The 21,296-nt window shown below is 43.5% G+C and overlaps 1 protein-coding gene across 1 annotated transcript in view; it reads right to left on the bottom strand.

The window, feature by feature from the left end:
• CACNA2D3 (calcium voltage-gated channel auxiliary subunit alpha2delta 3) overlaps positions 1-21,296 on the bottom strand; it is an 867,352-nt gene that overhangs the window by 394,203 nt on the left and 451,853 nt on the right. The window contains 2 exon segments of the mRNA XM_028518873.2: positions 12,819-12,932; positions 19,533-19,622. Coding sequence (XP_028374674.1) covers positions 12,819-12,932; positions 19,533-19,622 — 204 coding nt within the window.

The following is a 21,296-nucleotide window of genomic DNA, read 5'->3' as shown; positions in this document are numbered from 1 at the left end:
AGATTACTGGCAGTCAGGGCCAGGGTAACTTTAAATCTGATAGTCACAGTAGGTATCATTGAAAGTCTGAGCAAGGGCATAAAGGAAGTGAGAAGTGAACCAATGTAGAAATCTGGGTTAAAGTGTCCCAGGCAGAGGGGACAAAACTGCAGACCTCCAAAGATGGCAGTCACCCAGCATGCCTGAGAGTGGTGGGCTGTGCAGGGGCCAAGAGGGGTGGGCAGTGGAGAACAGGTCAGAATGAGTAGTCACCTCTCTTGGGACTTGGGCCTAGCCTTGGCATAAAGTGGGGAAACAGTCCAAGTTTGGAGGTTCACTGGCATGACTTACTTTTAATTTCCAAAGTGCTGGGCTGCTGTGTGGAGAGTAAGCCATTGAGTGCCTACTTCTGATGCAACAAATCTGAGTATTGGGAAGAACTTTGATTCTATCACAACTTCTATGCAGGTATAACAGTGGGAGGGGCTGGGGAAACACAGCTGGCTTCTGGACTGTCTGAGCACACAGGGAGGGGGTGAAAAATGGGTAAATGGGGTCAAATGTATGGTGACAGATAGAAACTAGACTTTTGGTGGTGAGCATGCTATCATAATTATAGATATAGAATTATAATGTTGTAGACCTGAAACATATAATGTTATTAATCAATAGTACCTCAGTAAAAATATAACAGTTAATCACCAAAATAAATATACCAATAAACAAGTCTATTTTAAGATGGTATTTGGAAAAATAAAAAAGGATTGAGCACTTCCAAACCCATTCAATCAGCCACCTGTGTTCCCAAACCTACCATGCAAAGTTGTACCCTCTTCTGTTTAACAGCAGCACAGGCTGCCTGAGGATCTTTGCACAGATGCACCACTGAGCCTGGCCCAGGATCCCACAGACTACAATCTTTTCTCTATCACTAATATTTATTCGCCAAGCACTTGCTGTCCCCAAGGACTTGCTATACTCAGCACTACTCATTTGTCAACCCCTCCTCATAACATGCCTGGGAGGGCAGCCTGGTTCTTGTCTTCACAGTCACCACCCGGTTCCTAGATGAGGAAACTAAGCACAAGGAGATTCAGTCACTCTCCCAAAGCCACAGGTCAGAACAGTAAAGTCTGGACACCTACCCCAGCAGGCCAAGCCTTGACCACCACGCCAGAAAAGGATGCCTAATAGAAAAGCAACACTACTTTTCAAAAATCTCCTTTGTAGATTTCACTAATACACATAGTCTGCTTGTCTGAATTGAGAAGCGCTAGTTCTTTTGTATCATTAATTAATGATATTGAATGATCAAATAGATCTAAGTACATTGATAGGCACTCGAAGTTTAACTATAAAGGACACTGCATGTATATCTATTCATGAAACAGGTAAAAGGCAAGGCCTAGAAATGATTTTAAAATGCAGCGGAATACTTTAACCTTCTTATTAGTCAACTAAGGCACCACATAAGATGAAACTAGATTTAAGGATTAAAAAGTACTTTCTATTTTCCACATTTGAAAAAATATTGCTACACCATCTTGAATTCAGTCTTGGTACAAGTACATTTTAACTGTAACAGCTAAATAAAACAGTTTCACGACACAAGTAGTTGGCAACCACGGTGACAATGCTGATGCTACAGCATCATGGGCTCCAGCCACTCGGTGCCCAGCACTGAGTGTGGTCGCACGTCATCTTCTTTAATTCTGAACAAAACTGCAAGGTGTGTACCATTAGCCCCATTTTACAAATGGGAGAAACAGATTTGTTAGTATCTAGATACCACCCTCTTTCCAGGAGGCAGCACTGCCTCCCTGCCCCCACCCAATCCCCAAGAGCCCTACTCAATAGTCCAAGAGAAATAAAAAACCCAAGAAATAAGAACTTGACATGTCATTAGCCTGCAAATAGTGCTGAACCTATTCAGCAAGCTTACGATTATGATGGGGTGTGCCGTTAATAAGCTAATGCACCTTAGCACCAGGTCCAGGCTGGGCCTGGGGCTCTGTAACCTCACTTCTGCTCTGCCAGCTGCTTCAGGCCAGCTTCTGCCCATAGAGTCAGTAGGGGGAGGCTGCAGGGATGGAGGAAGGAGGAGGGGCTTGCTTCCTCTGGGGTGCTCCTCTAGTTCCCAATGCCACCACTCCAGCAAGGCTCTGTCCCAGCAGGGATAGTCCATTCCGGTAGCAATGAACAAAGTCACTTTGTAGTTTTTCCAACATTCATTCCCTTCAGAGACCCCAGAACCCCTCTCAGATTCCTGGGTCCCAGCCCTACAGGATCCTGCTCTGGGTTCAGACACCACAGCTCCTTCCAGCCAGGGCACCCTCATCAGAGGTCTGGGGTCCCAGCCCCCCAAGTCCTCTCCTCTTAGCTTCCGAGCTTTAATAGCCTCTCCTCCCTGCCCCTCTCCCACACTGCCTCTGCCACCAGCCACAGGGGTGACAGCTGTTTCCTGACATTGCTACTTCCATGATACCCTAGACTTCTGTTTTTGCCCTTTCTGGTTAACAACTCTTAACATTAAGTTCTCTCATTAAAATAACTGGTGGGTTTCTGCCCCTGTGTGGATGCTGCCTGACCCAGTAGTGACATAACTGTTCCCAGTGGCATTTCTCAGAGTGTTTCCACTGAGACAAATAGTCTTCACCCACAGGGCCATGGAGGGGGCACAAAAACACTCATAATTCCAAAAGTGTGTTCATGAGCCACCTATCAAAATGCCAATCCTGGGGCTGCATCTGCAGAGAATGGAACCCAGGAGACACTTTTTACAAGTCCTCTAACACTGTCAGCCCCTCGGTGTGAGAGCACAGGTGTGAAGACAGTCTGACGTGGCAAAGAATCAGAGCCCTCAGCAAGTGACAATCTCCCTGAGCCTGAGCTCCCTCACGTGGAAGAAGAGAATGGCAATAGGAGTGTCTATCCATAGGCTATAGGACGGAGCTAAGAATTAAATGAGAGGAAGCAAATAAAGTGCTTGACTCTGCCTAGCATGGGGCTGGTTTTGGTGGGGTCTCCCTTGTAGGGCAGTTTTTGATATCCACTAAGTGATTGTGGGGGTCACTTGGGAATGTGCACTGTCCCCATGTGCTTTCTGCAGACAGTGGTGCATGGGTGCAGGGGAGGCGCCACTGAGGCTGTCTTGAGCCCCTGACATGAACCAATCTTTCCGTGGCCGGCAGCAGCCATGCACCAGTGGGCCTCGTTCCTAACTTGTCTCATCATGTTCTTGCTGGAGTCACAAGATGTCTAATACCAGCAGAAGTAATTAAAAATAAACTGGGAGACAGTGAACCATTTCGACTCTCCCTTTGGCCATGAGGGGTTTCCTGTCATACTGTTGACTGACCACGAGAAATGAATGTTTCTGCTATTTTCCTGAGACAGCTTTAAGATTTATCACCCTGGAAAAAACACAGCAATGACACAAATCACCCAAAACTTTCAAATCAAAATGTGACTTTAGCAGAGAGGGAGAAGTAAAAAGAGGGAGAGGACAGGGAATTGTAACCACCAGCTGAGCCCTGAAGTAAATTACAGTACGAAACACGACCATCTTGGAGCAGTCACAGGAAGAAGAAGAAAAAACCTAACTCTAACTCCCACCCAATTGCAATCAGTTTTGATGAGGAGCATCAATACCAAAACTGCATATATAGCCCAGGACAATGCCTTGTAGCCTGATTCCCCACGCAGTAGTCAGAAAGAACTTCTGAAAACAATCAGCTCATGCTTCTCCCTGTTCAAGAACCTCCCATGGCTCCTCACTACCCTTGGATCACAATGTCAACTCCTTACCATGCCCATTTAAAGGCCAGGGAGCTGGCCCCTGCCTGTCCTGCCAGCCTCCCCCACAACATTTCCCTACACTAACCATTCCAGCCACCTGCTCTTCACTCAGCCCCTCACACACACACCCAACTTCTCCTCCTTGGGCCTTTGAAAATGCCATTGCCTCTGCCCCTTTCCTCTACTCTTTTCACTTCCATGTCCTCTCCTCAGAGAGGCTTCCCTTGGCCACCCCATGCTCTGTCTCTGGCCCTTGCTTATCTCCTTCAGAAGATTTACCATGGTTTATAGTCAGCTGGTCTTTTTACTTGTTATCTGTGATCTGCTTTCTGCTCTCTGGGAGCTCCTTGAGCTGCCATGTCAGCCCCGCACTCCTGGGCTGTGGTACAATAACCTGAGACAAGTGGGCCCCCAATAAAAGTGTTTTGAATGAATGAATTACCCCACATAGCTACTTCCTTCCATGTGCATCCTCTTTAAACAGCCCCTGCCACTCTCAGGCCTCCATGTTAATTTGCTCCTATGGGATGATGTACAGATAGAGCCATAGTGGAGGTGGGGTGTGGTCGGAAGACATTTGGAGGCCCCTCTTCTTTGAGCAGTATGATCTTAACTCCTTCCCCAGGAGACTTTGGTCTTGGGTAAATCCCTTCTCCTCTCAACAGGCTCAAAGGAAGGCAAAGGAAATGCTTTGTGAAATCATTTGAAAATATGAGTTATTTTACTTTGCATACCCTCTAAGTTCATCCATGTTCTGGCAAATAGCAACATTTCATTCTTTTTATAGCCAAGTAGTATTCCATTGTATATGTGCACTACTTCTTTATCTACTCATTTGTTGATGGGCACTTGGGCTGCTTCCATATCTTGGCTATTGTAAATAATGCTGCAATGATCACAGGGGTGTATATATTCTTTCAAATTAGTAGTTTGGGTTTCTTCAAATATATACCCAGGAGTGAAATCTATGGGTTGTGAGGCAGATCCACTTTTAATTTTTTAAGAAACCTCCATCCTGTTTTCCACACTGGCTGCACCAGTCTGCATTTCCACCAACAGTGCACAAGGGTTCCTTTTTCTTTATACCCTCACCAGCACTTGTTGTTTCTTGATTTATTGATGATAGCCATTCCTACCAGAGTGAGGTAGCAGAGAAAGACCAATATCATATAATTTCACTTGTTGTGGAATCTAAGGAACAAAATAAATGAACAAAACTGAAACAGACTCATAGATAACAGAGAAGAGACCGATGGTTGCCAGAGAAGAGGGGGTTGGTAGACTGGGTGAAAAAGGTAAAAGGATTAAGAAGTACAAATTTATAGTTACAAAATAGTCACAGAGATGTAAAGTACCACATAGGGAATGTAGTCAATAATATTGTAATAACTATGTGTGGTGCCAGGTAGGTACTTGCATTATTGGGGGGGTCACTTTGTAAATTATACAATTGTTTAAACACTATGCTGTACACCTGAAACTAATATAAATATTGAATGCCATCTATAATTAAAAAATAAGATTTGAAACCATTGTAACCCTAAGGAACTAATCAAAGTTACACACAATGAGTTATATATAAGCATATTTACCACAGTGATACTTATAATGGTAAATAATTGGTAGCTATCTCAATACTAATAAAAGTAAGTGGATATACAATATTATGACAAAATATCACTTGAAAGTAAGACATGGAAACAGTGTAATTTAGGCAAAGAAGAAGAAAAATTTCCTTGCAAATTGCTTAAGATTCTTCTTCTTTTTTTAAAGATTTTATTTATTTATTTATTTATTTATTTATTATTTTTTTTTTTTAGAGAGGGAAGGGAGGGGGAGAGAGAGAGAGAGAGAGGGAGAGAGAGAGAAAGAGAGAAACATCAATGTGCGGTTGCTGGGGGTTATGGCCTGCAACCCAGGAATGTACCCTGGCTGGGAATCGAACCTGGGACACTTTGGTTCCCAGTCCGTGCTCAATCCACTGAGCTATGCCAGCCAGGGCAAATTGCTTAAGATTCTTTAAAGGTTGGGCTCTTAAGAAAATAAGTGCTAGCTTAGATATTCTATTTCCCATGGCCCATGGCCCATGGAAAAAAGAAGAGCGAGGAATTTGCAGAACCTTTCCACACTTCCCAGCCTCTAGGACTTGGCGTACTTGAGGCTTTAGCTTCCAAAAGATGCCGAGGGAGGGAGGCCTGGGACAAAACCCCCACAAGGACTCCTTCTTGGAGATCCACATGACATCAGCTCAACGGACAGGATTCCCAACAGTGTTGCCAAAAGTGCTCCAAAGCCAGGCCCCCAAACCATTCTGTGATCAAGGGCTTCCCTTTGTCTCCAGATCAAGAGCTGGTTTTGCCTCACTTGTCCATGCCCTCCTCCCCAGACCTCCATGGATCCTCCAAGGGCCCTGAGCCCTGGTTGTTTCTCGAGGGCCTCACAGCTACAGGCCTCGCTGTTGCTCTACGGTACCAGAAACACAGAGCACACAGAGCTGAGACAGAATTCGTCTTTGAAGTTCCCAGTCCTCTTAGAAGAGGGAAATCACTCAGTTACCCCCAGACAACCTCTTCCAGAGGCCACTAAGTGCCTGCTGCAGTCCCGATGGGTCCTGAGATCCCCAAATGTCTGACATTGCACAGACCCTCATGCACTTTGGGATGGTAAGGTCAAGGAAATGAATTTATTGTCTGGGTGGCAATATGACTGGGATGACAGCTCTTTCTTGGGCTTAAGGTCACTTTGTCTTGCTTTTGCCCTCCAGATGTCTGTATCCTGGCTAAGGGTACAACCTCAGCATTCAACAGCTGGGCTGCCATTTGAGATCCACCATATGCTAGTTGTGAAGCCATGAATCGGTTATGTAGCCTCTTACTGCATCAGTTTCCTCATTTATGAAAAAGTAGATAATAATAGCACCCACCTGATGGGTCTTCTGAGCAAATATACATGAAGCATTTAGAACAGCACCTGACATTCAGCACTCCATAAGAATAGCTCTCTTTAGCTTTGTTTTATATATTTAAGTAGAGAGCAGCAGTTGAAAGCATTCCCTGGTTAAGGGAAGTGCTGGTGCAGAGACATATACTGGGCATTCTAGCGTTGCCCATACTTCTTGTCACAGACCCACATGAAGGATAGATAGTACAGGGTATCTAACAGGTACAGAAAGGGCATTGTGTAACCCAAACTAAAATAGAGTTATGAACCCATGAGTAGGTCAGTTCTGGCCTCACCATGATGGAGGTTCTAAGGGCCTCATTTTATTTGGGTTCAGGGAGTCTGCTTTCCTAGGTCTTGACAAAGAGGAAATCTAGTTCTCTGCAGGTTCCTGTTACTCCAGCAACCTAAAAGCTGTGACACTCTGCCATATGCCATGTCACTATAAAACAGGGTTCCATGGGTAGTCAGGGCCAATGCTCATGAAGATGCAACATTCCAGGCACTGGGTGCAGTCCCTGGCTGGAAGCCTACAGCTCGCTTTCCTTCTCAGTAGTCTGTCACCATGTACTGTACTCCAGCCCTGAGAGCAGTGCTGAAGGAGAAGGGGCAGGACAGAAAAGACTCAAAAAAGCTAAAAGGGTAGTCTCACACCAAGGAGAGGTACCTACAGCATAAAGAGAGGTATTTGCCATCAAGTCCCCACCCCCTCTACCATTTATAATGTGGCTACTGTAGATATTCAAGTAGAAAGAGCAATGGAAACATAGGAAGAAACTGCCCTCACCATTTTGATTTCAGCCAATGCATAAAATTCTGGGGGCATCTCAATGACTTTCAGCAGTACGCTAGTCAATTTCTTTATATCAGTGGTTGGCCAACATGTTCTTAAAGAGCCAGCTAGTGACTATTTCAGGCTTTGTGGGCCACATGGTCTCAGTCACAACTGTTCAGCAGTAGACTACATATAAACAAATGGGTATGGCTGTGTTGCAAAAATACTTTATGGACACTAAGATTTGTACTGTATATAATTTTCACACATCATGAAATATTATTATCATTGTTTTTTTGTTTGTTTTTTGACCATTTAAAAATGTGAAAAATCATTCATTTGGAGCTCATAGGCTACACAAAGTAGGCAATGGATCAGATTTGGCCCATGGGCCATAGTTTGCAACCCTTTATTTAAGTCACGTGCTTACCATTTCTTACTATCCACTTGGCCTTGTCATCAGGGGAAGTAATAGTAAATAGTTCCATGAGGATTTTCTTTAGTTCACTTGGAAGAGCAACTACATAGGTGGCAGGTAGGGCTGTTTTTTCTAATTTAAATGAAGGCAGCTTTATTTCTTGGGCAAATCTTGGAATGAGTCCCTTTCATGTTGAGAAGTTCATATTTTATTCCAAGTGTGTAAGCACTGCTGTGAAGCCACAAGCCAATGGATATCAGGCAAAAGTAAATGGCATCCAATAAATGAATAAATAACTCCTCATTTCTGCACTCAGAAATAAAATGCTGGCAAGGGACACATTGCACAGGCAATCGCTGCCTTCAGAGACCCATAGTTAAATCACCAATAATGCATTCCTTCTTCCCATTCATTCTAAAGTGATTTATTAATCAGTTGCCTTAGCAAAGCCCTGGTTAGGTGGTACATAGATTTTTAAAATGATACCCAGCGCTCCCCTGGCCTGCTCCCTACTCCCTCTTTCTTTTCCCTTCAGTGAACCCAGTTGCCATACTATGAGGAAGTCCAGACTGCTATACTGAGGGGAGAAAACTTACAGAGTGGCCCCAGAAGATTAGCCACCATGTAGAGAGAGAGGCTGTGGTTAGGGGAATCGAGGTAGCCCAGTCAAGCTCCCAGCTGCATGCAGATTAACTAGAGACCCCACCTGACACCATGTGGGGCAGAGTCACCTCACAGTTAAACTACAGAACTGCAAGAATTGCAATAGTAAATTGTGATTTTAAACCACCTGGTCTGGGGATATTTTATAGTATTGATGTATAAGTGATTGTCTTTCCTTTCTCTCTTTTCCTTGCTTCTTTTGCTGCATAACAAGTTACCAAAAATGGAGTGGCTTAATTCAACACACATTTGTTATCCCAGTTTCTTTGGGTCTGGAGTCTGGACACAGCTTAGTTGGCTCTTCTGTTCATGGTCTCACAAGGCTGCAATCAAGGTGCTGACTAGGCTGTGTTTCACCTGGAGGTCAGACTAAGGAGAATCTCCTTCCAAGGTCATTCAGATGGATAGCAGGGTCCATCTCTTTGTGGCTATAAGACTGAGGGCCCAGCTTTTTGCTGACTGTTGGCCAGAGGATGCCCCCAGGCCCTAGAGCCTGCCCTCATGTCCTTGTCACAAGGGCTTCTCCAGAAAGCCACTTCACCAAATTGGCAAGAAGAGTCTCTCTGCACTCAGGGGGTGTCCAGTACCTCTTTTGTGGGTTTTCAATTAAATAAGGCCCACCCATAATAATATCCATATTGATTAGATCAAATCAACCAACTTGAGACCTTGATTACATCTGCAAAACTCTCTCACCTTTACAATATTTTATTGGTAGACGCAAATCAAAGGACCCACCACACTCAAAGTGAGGAGACTATGCAGGGTATAAGCACCAGCAGGCGGGAATCAGGACACTCTCCCAAGATGTCTCTGCCATACTCAGCAGAGCTGGGATATGGTGCATGGTGGTGGGGCTGTTCAGAGATATACAAGCTTTCTCCAAGGACTCACCAAACCAATGAAGATGGAAAGTAAGTCCAGAAGTAATTACAATACTGGACATAAAGCTATGTCTCCCTTATGACAATTCTGTGAGACTCTAAAGTTTAGGGTTCAGGCAAAGAAAAGATGGCTTCTGACTGGAGGAGAAAAGGGAAAGCAGAGGGCAGACCCAAGAGAAAGGACCAAATTCCCAAAGGATGGGTAATATAAACCACACCTTTGAAACAGCACCTGTTAATCCACACCTGTTAATCCAGAACGACATACCTGTGGCATGTTAAGCACATGAGTGAAGAGGGCTTTGAGGCAATGGCAGAGTGGTGAAGGTCATGGCCAAACAGAGCATGCATTTGTTGCCTAAGGAGGCAGCCATTTCACAGTTCCAGCCATTTTTTTTTGTCATATGAGAATGCTGGCTCCAAAGTGTCAAGTATACCCATTTATAAGAAAAACTAAAACTTAAAAATTTTATGTACTATAGCCAGGTTTTTTAATGATGACCAGTAACTGGCAATATTTTAAGCAAAATATGGGCCAAGAAGCGTATACCTGGGCACTGGATTTGGCGAGGGAATGAGTCCTTGTCAGGCTGACAGAGGGAAACAAAGGTGGCAGAGCCCACAGAGTAACTAAACACCACAGCCTGGACTCTGTCTCATGACAGTGGTTCCCCATCACGTCTCTTCACCCACAGTGAATGCATCACCTGGGAATGCACCTGGAAATTTGTTGGAAATGCACATTCCCAGGCCCTGCAGAGCTGCCCTGAATCAGGAACACTGGAGACAGGTAAGCAATGCTTGTTGGAATGTACCCCACAATGGTACTGATGCTCCCCCAAGTCTGAGAAAGGCTGCCTATGGGACTCAGGCTCTAGCTTTAAAATAATTTTTCCTTCTCCTGACTTCATTTCCTGTTTCTATAATTTGGAAGATTACCATCGACAGCATGACACAACACTCTACTAAATATCTAATGTTCAAAAGAACAGAGAAAGAGGACTCTTTAGACATTGCCCATCATCTCACTTTAACCCAGAGCTAAATCACATTGGGGTTTTATGTACATTTATTACCTGAGCCTTCACAGAGAAGCCATCATGAAGAGAATATGTATATGTATATGTATATATATGTTTATATGTATATATATGTATATGTATACAAGTATATGTATATGAGTGTCATGGAACTCCCTAGAATGGAGCAGAAAGGAAAGGTATCCTATTAATTTTTAAAAAGATTTTATTTATTTAATTTTAGAAAGAGAGGAAGGAAGGAAGGAAGAAAGGGAGAGAAACATTGATGTCAGAGAGAAACACCAATTGGTTGCCTCTCATACGTGCCCAGACCTGGGACTGAACCTGCAACCTAGGCATGTGCCCTGATCAGCAATCGAACTTTCCACTTTGCGAAACGATGCCCAACAAAATGAGCCACACCAGTCAGGGTATGCTATTAATTTTTAATCATAGAAAAAGACCCTCTTGCTACAAAAAGAAATCTGCTTCTGCTTGATAGTACTTTTTAAGTAGATGAAACTGTTTTTGCACAATGTTGAAATTTCCAGGACCCTGGTTCCAATTAATCCAAGGAAGCACCTGGCCTAAAGTCAATATTGTTCCTTTGGAAAGATATGTTGAAATTTGTATTTTGTCTGAAGAATTATGACTTTGCAGCCTGCATCCTATGCCTCTCCCTGTAAGTAATGCCATAATGTTTAAATACAAATATTCCTGGGCAACTGCTCTGCATTAAGTATCACCAAGCAGGAGGGATTCATGTGATTCTGAGCATGAGACTCATATGACAACACATTTGGTGTTAATGGAACTGCTTATTAAAAGGATCCTTCACCTTCTTTCATTTAAGATGGTCCTGAATAATTCAAAATATCTTTGAACATGCTGTGAGAAATACCCATGACCCTACCTACATTCACTGGTGCCATGGCCTCCCTGCCAGCTCTTCAGTCACTCAGCCACCCCTCAGGGCTGTGCATTGTGTGCCAGCCATGTACCCAGCACTGTGCTGTATGCCACAAGCATGTATGATCCCTCCTTCATAATGTATACATTTGTCAGGAATGAGCTCTGGTCTCCACCTATCCCTGGAAATCATCACCTGGAATATGGCATGTGAAATCACCTTGTCCAACAGTGAACATCTGTCTTATTCAGGATTGAATTCTAAAGTCAGTGCTTATTGTGAGAGTTGCATTCAGCCAAATTTATTCCTAGATACCTCAGACAGGTGCCATGTCAGAGTCCTACACTCTCTTAGTGAGCTCAGCCCAACTAGCTTCTCTTCCAGCCTCAGAAGTGATGGCTGTTTTTCAGGGTGAGCCTCAGGGGAAGAAGTTGGTGTCCATGTACAAAAGGTATTTGTGTTTAACAACTGGACTCACACTTGGTGAGGTAAGATGACTACACGTGGGGACCAAGAATGAGGAATGGAATATGAGACAACATCACATGCTCCCTTGAGGGTACACACTCCCTGCATACAGCTGAGAGCATAATTGTCATTTGTCTCCTGTTTCTTTTTGCCAAGTGTGTATAGTTAGTTCAATTACCAGAAATTAAATATTTAAAATACAAAAAGCAGGAAGAACTTGTTCTGGAAGGTCTCCCACACCTACAGAGAGAGTCAGAGTGGTGCCATTGCCCACAGGATAGAAAAACACCTTTGTGATACCCCAGGTCAGTACCTGTCGGACTGACCTCCTTTTCCTGATAAAATTCCACTGTCTAGGTAAGATAGTGGTCACCAACTGCTCATCTGCCAATTAGTGACCATTAGAGGAATTTATTTTATGAAAAACATGGATTACTAGGCCATATCCTCAGGGATTTTGCTTCTGTATGCCTAGAGTAGGGTCCATGTATCCATGACTTAAGAGCTCTCCCCAAGGAATTCAAAATAGCTAGTAGCTTAAGGAACCTCTGCATTAAGACACTCAAAAGGCACCAAAAATATTAATATTCATTACTGATACCCTAACACATAGGTTCATCAGATAAATGAATGTCAACCTGGAAAACGGTCATTAGAATGGAGAACAGACTTTGACACGGTGGGAAACAGTGCTGGAGGGGTGGGGATGGACAGCAGGTCCTGGGGGGAATGAGGGCTCAGGAAGGAACTGTGGGAACATGGGAACACAAAAGGTGGCTGCAGGGCTGCTAGGCTAGCCGAACACATTGGACACATCTTTACGGGTTTCTTCTCTCCTCTGAGAATGTTTTGTTTTGAGAAAAAGGAAAGCCACAGCTGCATTTTGGTGAACAACCTGTTGGCTTCAACACAACAAAGATTGTCTGTGGACTGCACCGCATGACCAGCAGCCGTATCCACTTACCTTTCGCTCTGGCCAATTGTATTTCGCAAAGATCGTGTCATAGGTGTCCACGGCCCCATCAGTGATGAGCATGATGGCCTGGCTGCAGATGCTTCCTTGTCCTGTGTGGTTGAACTGTGGAAGGAAATAAGTACAAAATAAAAAACCCACCAGGGAGTTGTGAGTGTCCATGAGACTTTAGAGGCATGAGGTCTTGGACTTTGGAAGTCTCAGAAAAGCAACATGTGCACCAGCAACATGGAGCCTATGCTCTAAGCTTTCCCCTCACATGGATCGCCAAATTTGCTGACAACTTAGAACAAAACAGACTGCAGAAGGGATTTCTGGAAAACACGCATAAGGTGGGAAGTGTGATTCCAACACACATACCTCTCCTATCTTCAAGTGTGGACAGTACTTCAGAATACAAGCCCAGAGGAGCTGGCACAATAACCTTATGGAAACACATTATTCAGGCAGCAGACTATGTACCAGGCAACATCCCTATCAAAATATGAGTCTGGTTTGAGTAGATGTAATGGGTAAAAGCTGACTATATAATAAAATCAAGGAGGTTTTGGACATATAGAGAGTAAAGTCTGGAACATGACAATTCAGGTTAGAAGTGTAAGCACCCTTTTTTAGGGTTTGTTTTAAACCTATATTTGTTAGCATGTAATGTTTTGTATTAGTTTATGTATGATAAACTAATTAGTTTATGATAGTATGTGCAGTATGCTGAAATTGCAAGATTGTGCCCACTGGTGTACAAAACCCTAAGTTTCTTCAGCTTTCAGTTTTACATAACAGTTTCAAATCCCAGCCTTTGTGAAGCATAGGCTAGGGTGACTGACTGCACTTGCCAGAGCTTCGTGTGAAGAATTCCCTTAATGTTATTAATGCTGCGATTCAAAGCACCACTATGTTCTTGAAAAAACTTACAATTGCATGGTAATGCCAAGGCATGGGAAACACACAGGCAGACTTTAACCTTCAGAAGTGAAACTCCATCCATTATAGTCTATAAAGTTTATTCTCTTATTCAAAAGTTATTTATTGAAAGCCCACACAATGCTGGCAATATAACATACAAAAATTCCTTCTCTCATGTAGTTTACATTTTATTTGGGGAAACATATAAAAATGAAGGAAGGAAGCAAATTATGTTGTATGTTTGAGCATAGTGATGCTAAGAGGGGGAAAAAAGCAGAGAAGAAGGATAAAAGATGGGAAGGGGGTAACTTCAGGAAAAATGGGCAGGGAAGACCTCACTGAGCTGGTGACAAGTGAGTAGTCCCTGAAGGAGGTGAGTGTCTGTGGGAAAGGCACTCCCAAGGGCAGACAAAGCAGCACGTCTGATGGCCCTGAGTGGGAGTGCACCAGCACACTCAAACTGTGGACTGTGAAACTGGCAAAGGAGAGAAGCTGCTTTTGAACTTGCCACTGGCTCATGGTGAAGCAAAGAGATAATAAACATTCAAGTTGAAGTTTAATGCCCAGTCTCCATGCACTTAGAATTCTGATGTGGAGTTTGAAGTTGCAATAACTTGAAAGAAGATTATACTTAACTGGATGGATGGATAAATGGATGGATGGATAGATGGATAAATGGAAGAAATAAATTTCCTTGTGGCCACACTGGGACAGAGCAAAGCCAACTCAAAACAGGCATAGTGAAAAGCATGTAACACCATCCCAGGCTGGGATGAGTGTCCTTTCTTATAAGATGGGAATACCATGCTTACATGATTGTTACAACACAGCTTAAATTTCACTATCTGCTGGGCTATAAGTATAAACTTAACCTTTACTAGCTTCTCAAATAGGTACTACCATTATCCCCATTTTACATGTTGGGAAACTGAAGCACAGGGAGATTAGCTAACTTGTTCAAGGTCACACAGCTGCTATCTGCTGTAGCTGAGATTTGAACCCAGGCAGTCCAGCTGCAGAATCTACTCCCAGACTCAGCATACCCTACGGCCTCACAATAAGGTCCTTGAGCAGATAGGGATACACAGTAGCACTCCACAAATGTTCATTTCCTTCTTTTTCCTTTTCTCGTCTCCACCCTTTCCAGAGCTTCAGGGTTACTTGACAGTCAGCAGGGCTACCCCCTAAGAGTGAGGGAGTCCTCCTTAAATTCTGTGCCCTAGACACTTGCCTCACTTAAGTCTTGGCTCTTGAAGCCACTCCTGAAACTCAGGCTGGACAGGTGTCCTTGAATTAATGATCAGACATGGCCCATGACACAAATTAGTAGGTAGGAATACCTGACAATGAAAGCCATCACACCACAAATCTGTTCACATAACTACTATTCCACTATTTTTATTGACACAAAAATATTCCAGAAAACTCTTGCTGATGAGGATAAAAATAAACTGCAAATAACTTTATTGGTTATTCCAGGAACTTCCTAAAAGACCTACCTACTCTTCAACAGAAGACATCAAAGGACAATTCATACCCTGAGACTCTTTAAACCCCCTCTTCAAAATCTTCCCCTTGCTGCATCCAACTCTGCACTGTAATATTAGGATTTTCATCCGGTCTTAACCAAGCTTCTTCCCTCTCCTCCACCCTGAAACACCCATCTTCAATCAGACTTCACAGTCTCAATAAATGACATGGTCTTCAACAGGCTGATGTTTTGGGAAGCCTCCATTCAACACAGCTTTCAAGTCACTAAACAACCTGGTAGTAGGCCACTGAATAAAGGTGATCTATGCTTCAGGTCCCAGAGTCTGCAGAAGGGAAAAAAATCAGGACAGCTTGGGGATGTTGCTCATGAAACTCATTTGAAAACATCCTGATAAAACTTCCCCCAACAAAAAAAAAGGCAAGAAAGAGTGGGAAATGAAGATACATGAATAATGCAGGCTAGAAGAAGTTACTGCCCAGAGCTGTTTATTTAAAAACATCACTTTGCTCTCTGGCTTAGTTCTTGGTATTCTCTGCAGCAATCTGCAGTTGGAGAATTTTGGAGAATGCAATTAAATTCAAATGCTTTGATGAGTAATATCTCTTCTCTTCATATTGCCTGGAACTTTTTTTATTGAATAGAGAGAGTGATGAAAGTGTTTTCCATAATAATAACAATGACAAGGGTCTGATGATGAACTACAATTAGCTCAGTGATTCATCAGTTAGCAAAGAAAATTTCAATGCATCCTGACATTTAAAGCATTTGGTTGTGATTAACAGTCTTTGAAATGTCACTGAATTTTATTTAATTGGCTAAGAAAAATTTTTAAAAGGTAATCACTGCAAAGATCATATTCATCGCCAAAAAAGATAATTGCAGTTGTCACATGACAAGGTAGATGCTAACTACTGTAGCAAAGTGGCTCTATGTTCTTGCAGGATCAAATGGATGCAGCAGAGATCAATAGCCAGTAGGGTCTTAGAAATTTGTTTAACTGCTCCTTTCACAGCTGTTTGTACAGTAACTGTAAGCTTTTAAGTCATCTGGGCAAATGCTGAAACTGAAATGTAGGTAATTGCAAAACAGAATTAACTTCATTTAGTTATAGTAATCTCTGAACCATTCTGAGTTCCAGCCACAATCACAACTTCAAGTGTGTGTGTGTGCATGACAGAGAGAGAATATATGTTTGTGTGTTTAAGAAATAACTTTTTATTTCATATTGGCTTGCAAAGGCAGGCATAATACACAGCAAGAGAAATATATAATGTAAAGATCATGTTGATGAAGTGAAAATAGCTAGAGCTTCATTTTCATGAGAGATTAATCATCTCTTTTTTTTTTCAAAGTGCTTAGCTTTTTAAAAGCCCAATGGTAAAGGGGTTAAGAAAAAGTAAAATTAAAATTAAAGTAAATAAAGAAGAAACTCATAGACACAGACAGTAGTATGGTGATTACCAGAGAGAAGTAGAAGAGGGGTAGAGAGGATAAATGTTGATGAAAGGAGACTTGACTTGGGGTGGTGAACACACAATACAATATACAGATGACGTGTTACAGAACACATGAGACCTATATAATTTTATTACCCAATGTCACTACCCCCCCCAAAAAAAAGCCCAATGGCAAGAGATGAAATGGACATGTCTCTCTCCAAGCCTTGAGAAAGCATCTATCCAGGGTTCCAACCAGAATTTAAAGTTGTAGCTTGGCTCTTTGTTCTGGCCAGGTATGTTTCTAAATTATTGATAAGCTGTTAACAGAAATGTGCTGCCCTAAATACTGAGGTTTGCATAAATATTAATTATCTATAGCTGACAGCCCCTTGGAGTGAGTGAGATGGGATGGATGGCCTCAGGTTCACGTTGAAGAGGCTGGTATGGCACCTTTCCTTATTATTTTTCTCTCCTCTGCAATGGTGCCATTGGCTCAGGGCTGAGACCTAAATGGTACCAGGTACCAACAGGTATTATTGGTAAAAGAGAGCCTAGGATCAAATCCTACACTTGGCTTCAGAGGTCAGTGTAGCAGAGTGGGAACAAGGCAAGTCTGGGAATCAGGCAAAACTGACTACCACCCACGTCCCATGTACTGTTGGCTGAATGCTGCAACCTGACCGGAGCTGGCCCCACAGAGCTGCCTGGGGACTCGGTGCAGTGAAGCCTCTGAACCTCTACTGGTCTCCCAGTTCCTGCGACACCTCAACATAACAGTCACTCCATTTAGTGCCTGTTTGCTTTCAGCTTCACCTCATGCCTTTTTCCTGAAAAAACACATTTCCCAAGGTCCCCAACAGTTTTGACAAGGTTCACCTGAAAAAGAATAGTAGAGAACACAAGGGAGAAATCAGGTTTCTAAGCAATTTCTCCCTTTCTCTCAGCTTCCAGGGCATAGGCATTTTCTAGCAATAACTGAGTCTCCTCCTCAGCATGAGCTTCCCCGGGATAGGCCCTTCGCACTGTGATCCCAGTGAGACAGCCCCCTCCATGGTTCTGTTCCCATCTGGATGGCCACAGTGAGAAGGCTTTGATGGAGTCCCACCCTCCTGCTGTCCCTCCTGCCCGGAGAGGAGAGGCCTCCTGCTGGCATTAATCTGTGGATTCATTCCTTCCCTGTTTGGCTTCTCAGGTTTTCCATCCCCTATGCAACCAATTCCCAGAATTAAACTCCTGCTGTTTGAAATACCTACAGTGCTATTTTTCTGCTTCTTAACATCTTAACTGCTACTTCCCTGGTCCAAGCCATTATTATCTGTCACCCAGATAATATAATGGCCTTCCTGCTGTTGTCCCTGCCCTCCTACAATTGCTTCTAAACACAGCAGCCAGCCAAATGCTGCTAAAACCCAACTTGGATCACATCATTCTCTGCTCAGACTTCAGTGGCTTTCCATTCCAATCACCCAATCAGAGCATGAGCCAAAGTTCTCACTAGAGTCTATAGGGCTCCACATGACCTGGCTGCTGGTACCCCACACACTCATTCCCTTATATTCTCTTTCTCCCTCACTTTGTTCTAGTCACACTGATCTCCTCACTGTAATGTAAATATGCCAAACATCCCTGCCTCAGAGCCTTTGCATCTGCTGTTCCTCTTGCTGAAAGTATCCACAGGGCTGTTCCCTCTGGTCCTTCAGGTCTCTATTGCAAGATCACCTCATCAGAGAGAACTTCCCTGACCTCACTGTATAAAGCAGCAACGTGCTGACACAACGGTGCTATTGTTCTTCACAGGGAGGCTCACCTCATCTGTCTCTTCTCATGAGAACTGGGATCAGCCAACTTCTTCTGTAAAAGGCCACATAGTAAATATTTTAGGTTTTATAGGCTATGTGGTCTCCAGTGCAACTAATCAACTCTGCCCATGTAGTACAAAAGCAGCCACAGACAACACACAATCAGGTGGGCATGGCAGCATTCCAATAATGCACTGTTTGCAAAAACAGGGTACAGGCTGTGTTTGGCTCATGGACGAAAATTTGCTGACCTTTGCACTAAAATGTAAAGTCCATTAAGGTAGTTTCCCCATTTGTTCTTTGGGGTATTCTCAGTGTCTGACATGAAAGCACACAATACATACTAATTAAATACATGATACAGCTAGTTGTTATTTTTCCTACTACCCTCTCAGAGTAACAAGAACACAAAAGCCACATGTTGTTCAAGCTTAACACAACTGGAAATCAAGGAAAAGAATCACCAGCCAAGAACTCCCTAAGGTATGTCGTGGGATGTTAACAGGAGCTATCTGGAAAACCATTCTTGTTCAAAGTGTGGAAAACAGCAAGTTCTTTCCTGCAGTACCTATTGGAGCCTTGACTCTGGTACTGTTTTTTGGGAATGTCCAATGGGCTGGAGGAGAGGGAAGGATAGGTATAGCACTCCCTAAACTTACTGCACAGAGAAGTCCTTCACCCTCAGAACATTGTCACATTCAAGGATTCAGTGCCACCATGATGAGAAATGGGCCTGCTCTATAAAGACAACAAGAGTTTCTCAGGTGAAAATAAATCTGCATTATAAGGTGTTCAGGTGTTGAGACGCTCATGGTCCCAGAGTCCATCAGCTAGGCTGGTGGGTGAGTCCTCTGACCAGACTGCACCACCAACTCTTCCCATCAGGGGGCAGATGTGGCCTCCCTGGCTGGACCTGTTTCCCCAGACCTCACCTTTGGCCACCTCGCCCTTCCATCTGCACCTGTGTATACTGCCCAATGGCAGCCAAGGCTAATGATAATGCTAGTTCACAACTAAAAAAATCACAACTATTCTACTGGACAAGAGAAAGGTAAATCAAGGAGGAGCTTACATCACTGAGAATGTTGAAGGCCTCATTCAGAGCTATATCCAGCATTCCGATTTCTTTGGCAACAAGTTTGTCCAGATGCTCCCTGAAGTGCTGAAACAACAAAGCAGAAAATCCATTAGCATCTGTCCTGTTATGTGAAATGCCAACCTGGAATGAACAGGCAGGTGTATGTTAAGGCAAAACCAATGCATCTCAGACACAAATAGTCAAATTTGTTTTCTTCAAAATTTAAAAGGTGAGACTTATTTAATGTAAAATTAACCTTCCATATACAGTTTTTAGCTTTGGCTACATTTTTAGAGAAAAAAAATTGTTGAATTCTGGTGAAAAGCACTGAATTCATTTGAAATTCCTGCTTTCCTCTCCAGTTTCATCTCCTGTTTTAGGACTCTGCATGCTCCCTCCACTAGGTACCTACTCTCCATTCATTCCCTTCTCCCCTGCCAGGCTCTTTACCACATACTTTTGGGACACCAGTTTGAATATCACCCCCTTCCTGCCTGAGAAGCTTTCCCAGGCCACACACCCACCCACTGGCTTAGAATGTTTTCTTGGGGCCTTGTGCTGTGCCCGGTGCTCATATCTACCTTGCATGTAAGACTCCAAGGTGTGTGGAAGCCTTATTAGATTCTGTCCTCATTCAAGAGGTTCCTAAGACAGGGTATGTCTGGTTGCTACTCTCTCTCCTGTGACCACCATACGTCTGATACACAGAAGGTGCTCAGTGACCATCTCCAAAGAGCAAGGATAGAGACTGGATCACACAAGAATTGTGAGTATGATAGAAGGAGACACAGGCTAGAAATCAGAAGAGCTTCAGGAATAAGCAGAATGGGAACAATCTCTTAGGAAGCAGCCCCTAGGACTGCCTGGCTATGTTTGTTCCATAGAAGCCCAGCATCAGCTGGAGAATAAAGGGGACAAAGCGAAATAACTAGAACCCCACATGTTTCTGCTCCCACCAAAAAGGCAAAAGTGAGTCCAGGCACATGTCTAGGTACATGCTGAGTGCATGCAATGTCCACCAACCCAAAGCCCATGTCCACAGCTGCCTGGAATTATTTTCTAAATTACCTATTCTGAAACCATTTTTTTTTCTGTTGAAAAGGTATCCATACCATGTCTGTTGAAGAAACCAACTGGAGAAGTCACCAGGAGGGAGAGGGCAGGAAGGGTGGGCTCATGGAAAAAATGTGCTATTGATTTCCTGGATTAGGATTATTGGTTTTTGCTTTTTTTTTTTTTTTCTCTTACCATACCCTGGTACCCAGCAATGCCCCAAGCATGCCATCAGCATTCAGACAGTGACACCTACTCATGATATATGTGTCATAGGACCCTGGAACTGATCACAGAGTCAAGGCAGATCATAGAGGCCAATCCTAGGACATATCTAATGGTTCAAAGATGCTTTTCTGCCTGGACCCCCTCAGGAAGCACCAGAGACCTCTACTCATGGAGACAGGCCATAGGCTTGCTGGCAGATGGGACTAGAGTTCAAGTGGGCTCCTCCCAGTGATTCAACTTTAAAGACGTCATACCTAACATGAATTAAAGCTGGCTTTAAGCCCTGGCTGGCGTAGCTCAGTAGATTGAGTGCGGGCTGTGAACCAAAGTGTCACAGGTTCGATTCCCAGCCAGGGCACATGCCTGGGTTGTAGGCCATAACCCCCAGCAACCGCACATTGATGTCTCTCTCTCTCTCTCTCTCTCTCTCTCTCTCTCTCTCTCTCTCTCTCCCCCCCCTTCCCTCTCTGAAAATAA

The sequence above is a fragment of the Phyllostomus discolor genome, chromosome 7 (assembly GCF_004126475.2).
Source record: "Phyllostomus discolor isolate MPI-MPIP mPhyDis1 chromosome 7, mPhyDis1.pri.v3, whole genome shotgun sequence".
Taxonomy (NCBI): domain Eukaryota; kingdom Metazoa; phylum Chordata; class Mammalia; order Chiroptera; family Phyllostomidae; genus Phyllostomus; species Phyllostomus discolor.
Note: the sequence above shows the minus strand (reverse complement) of the source record. Positions and strands in the feature narration are given on the sequence as shown.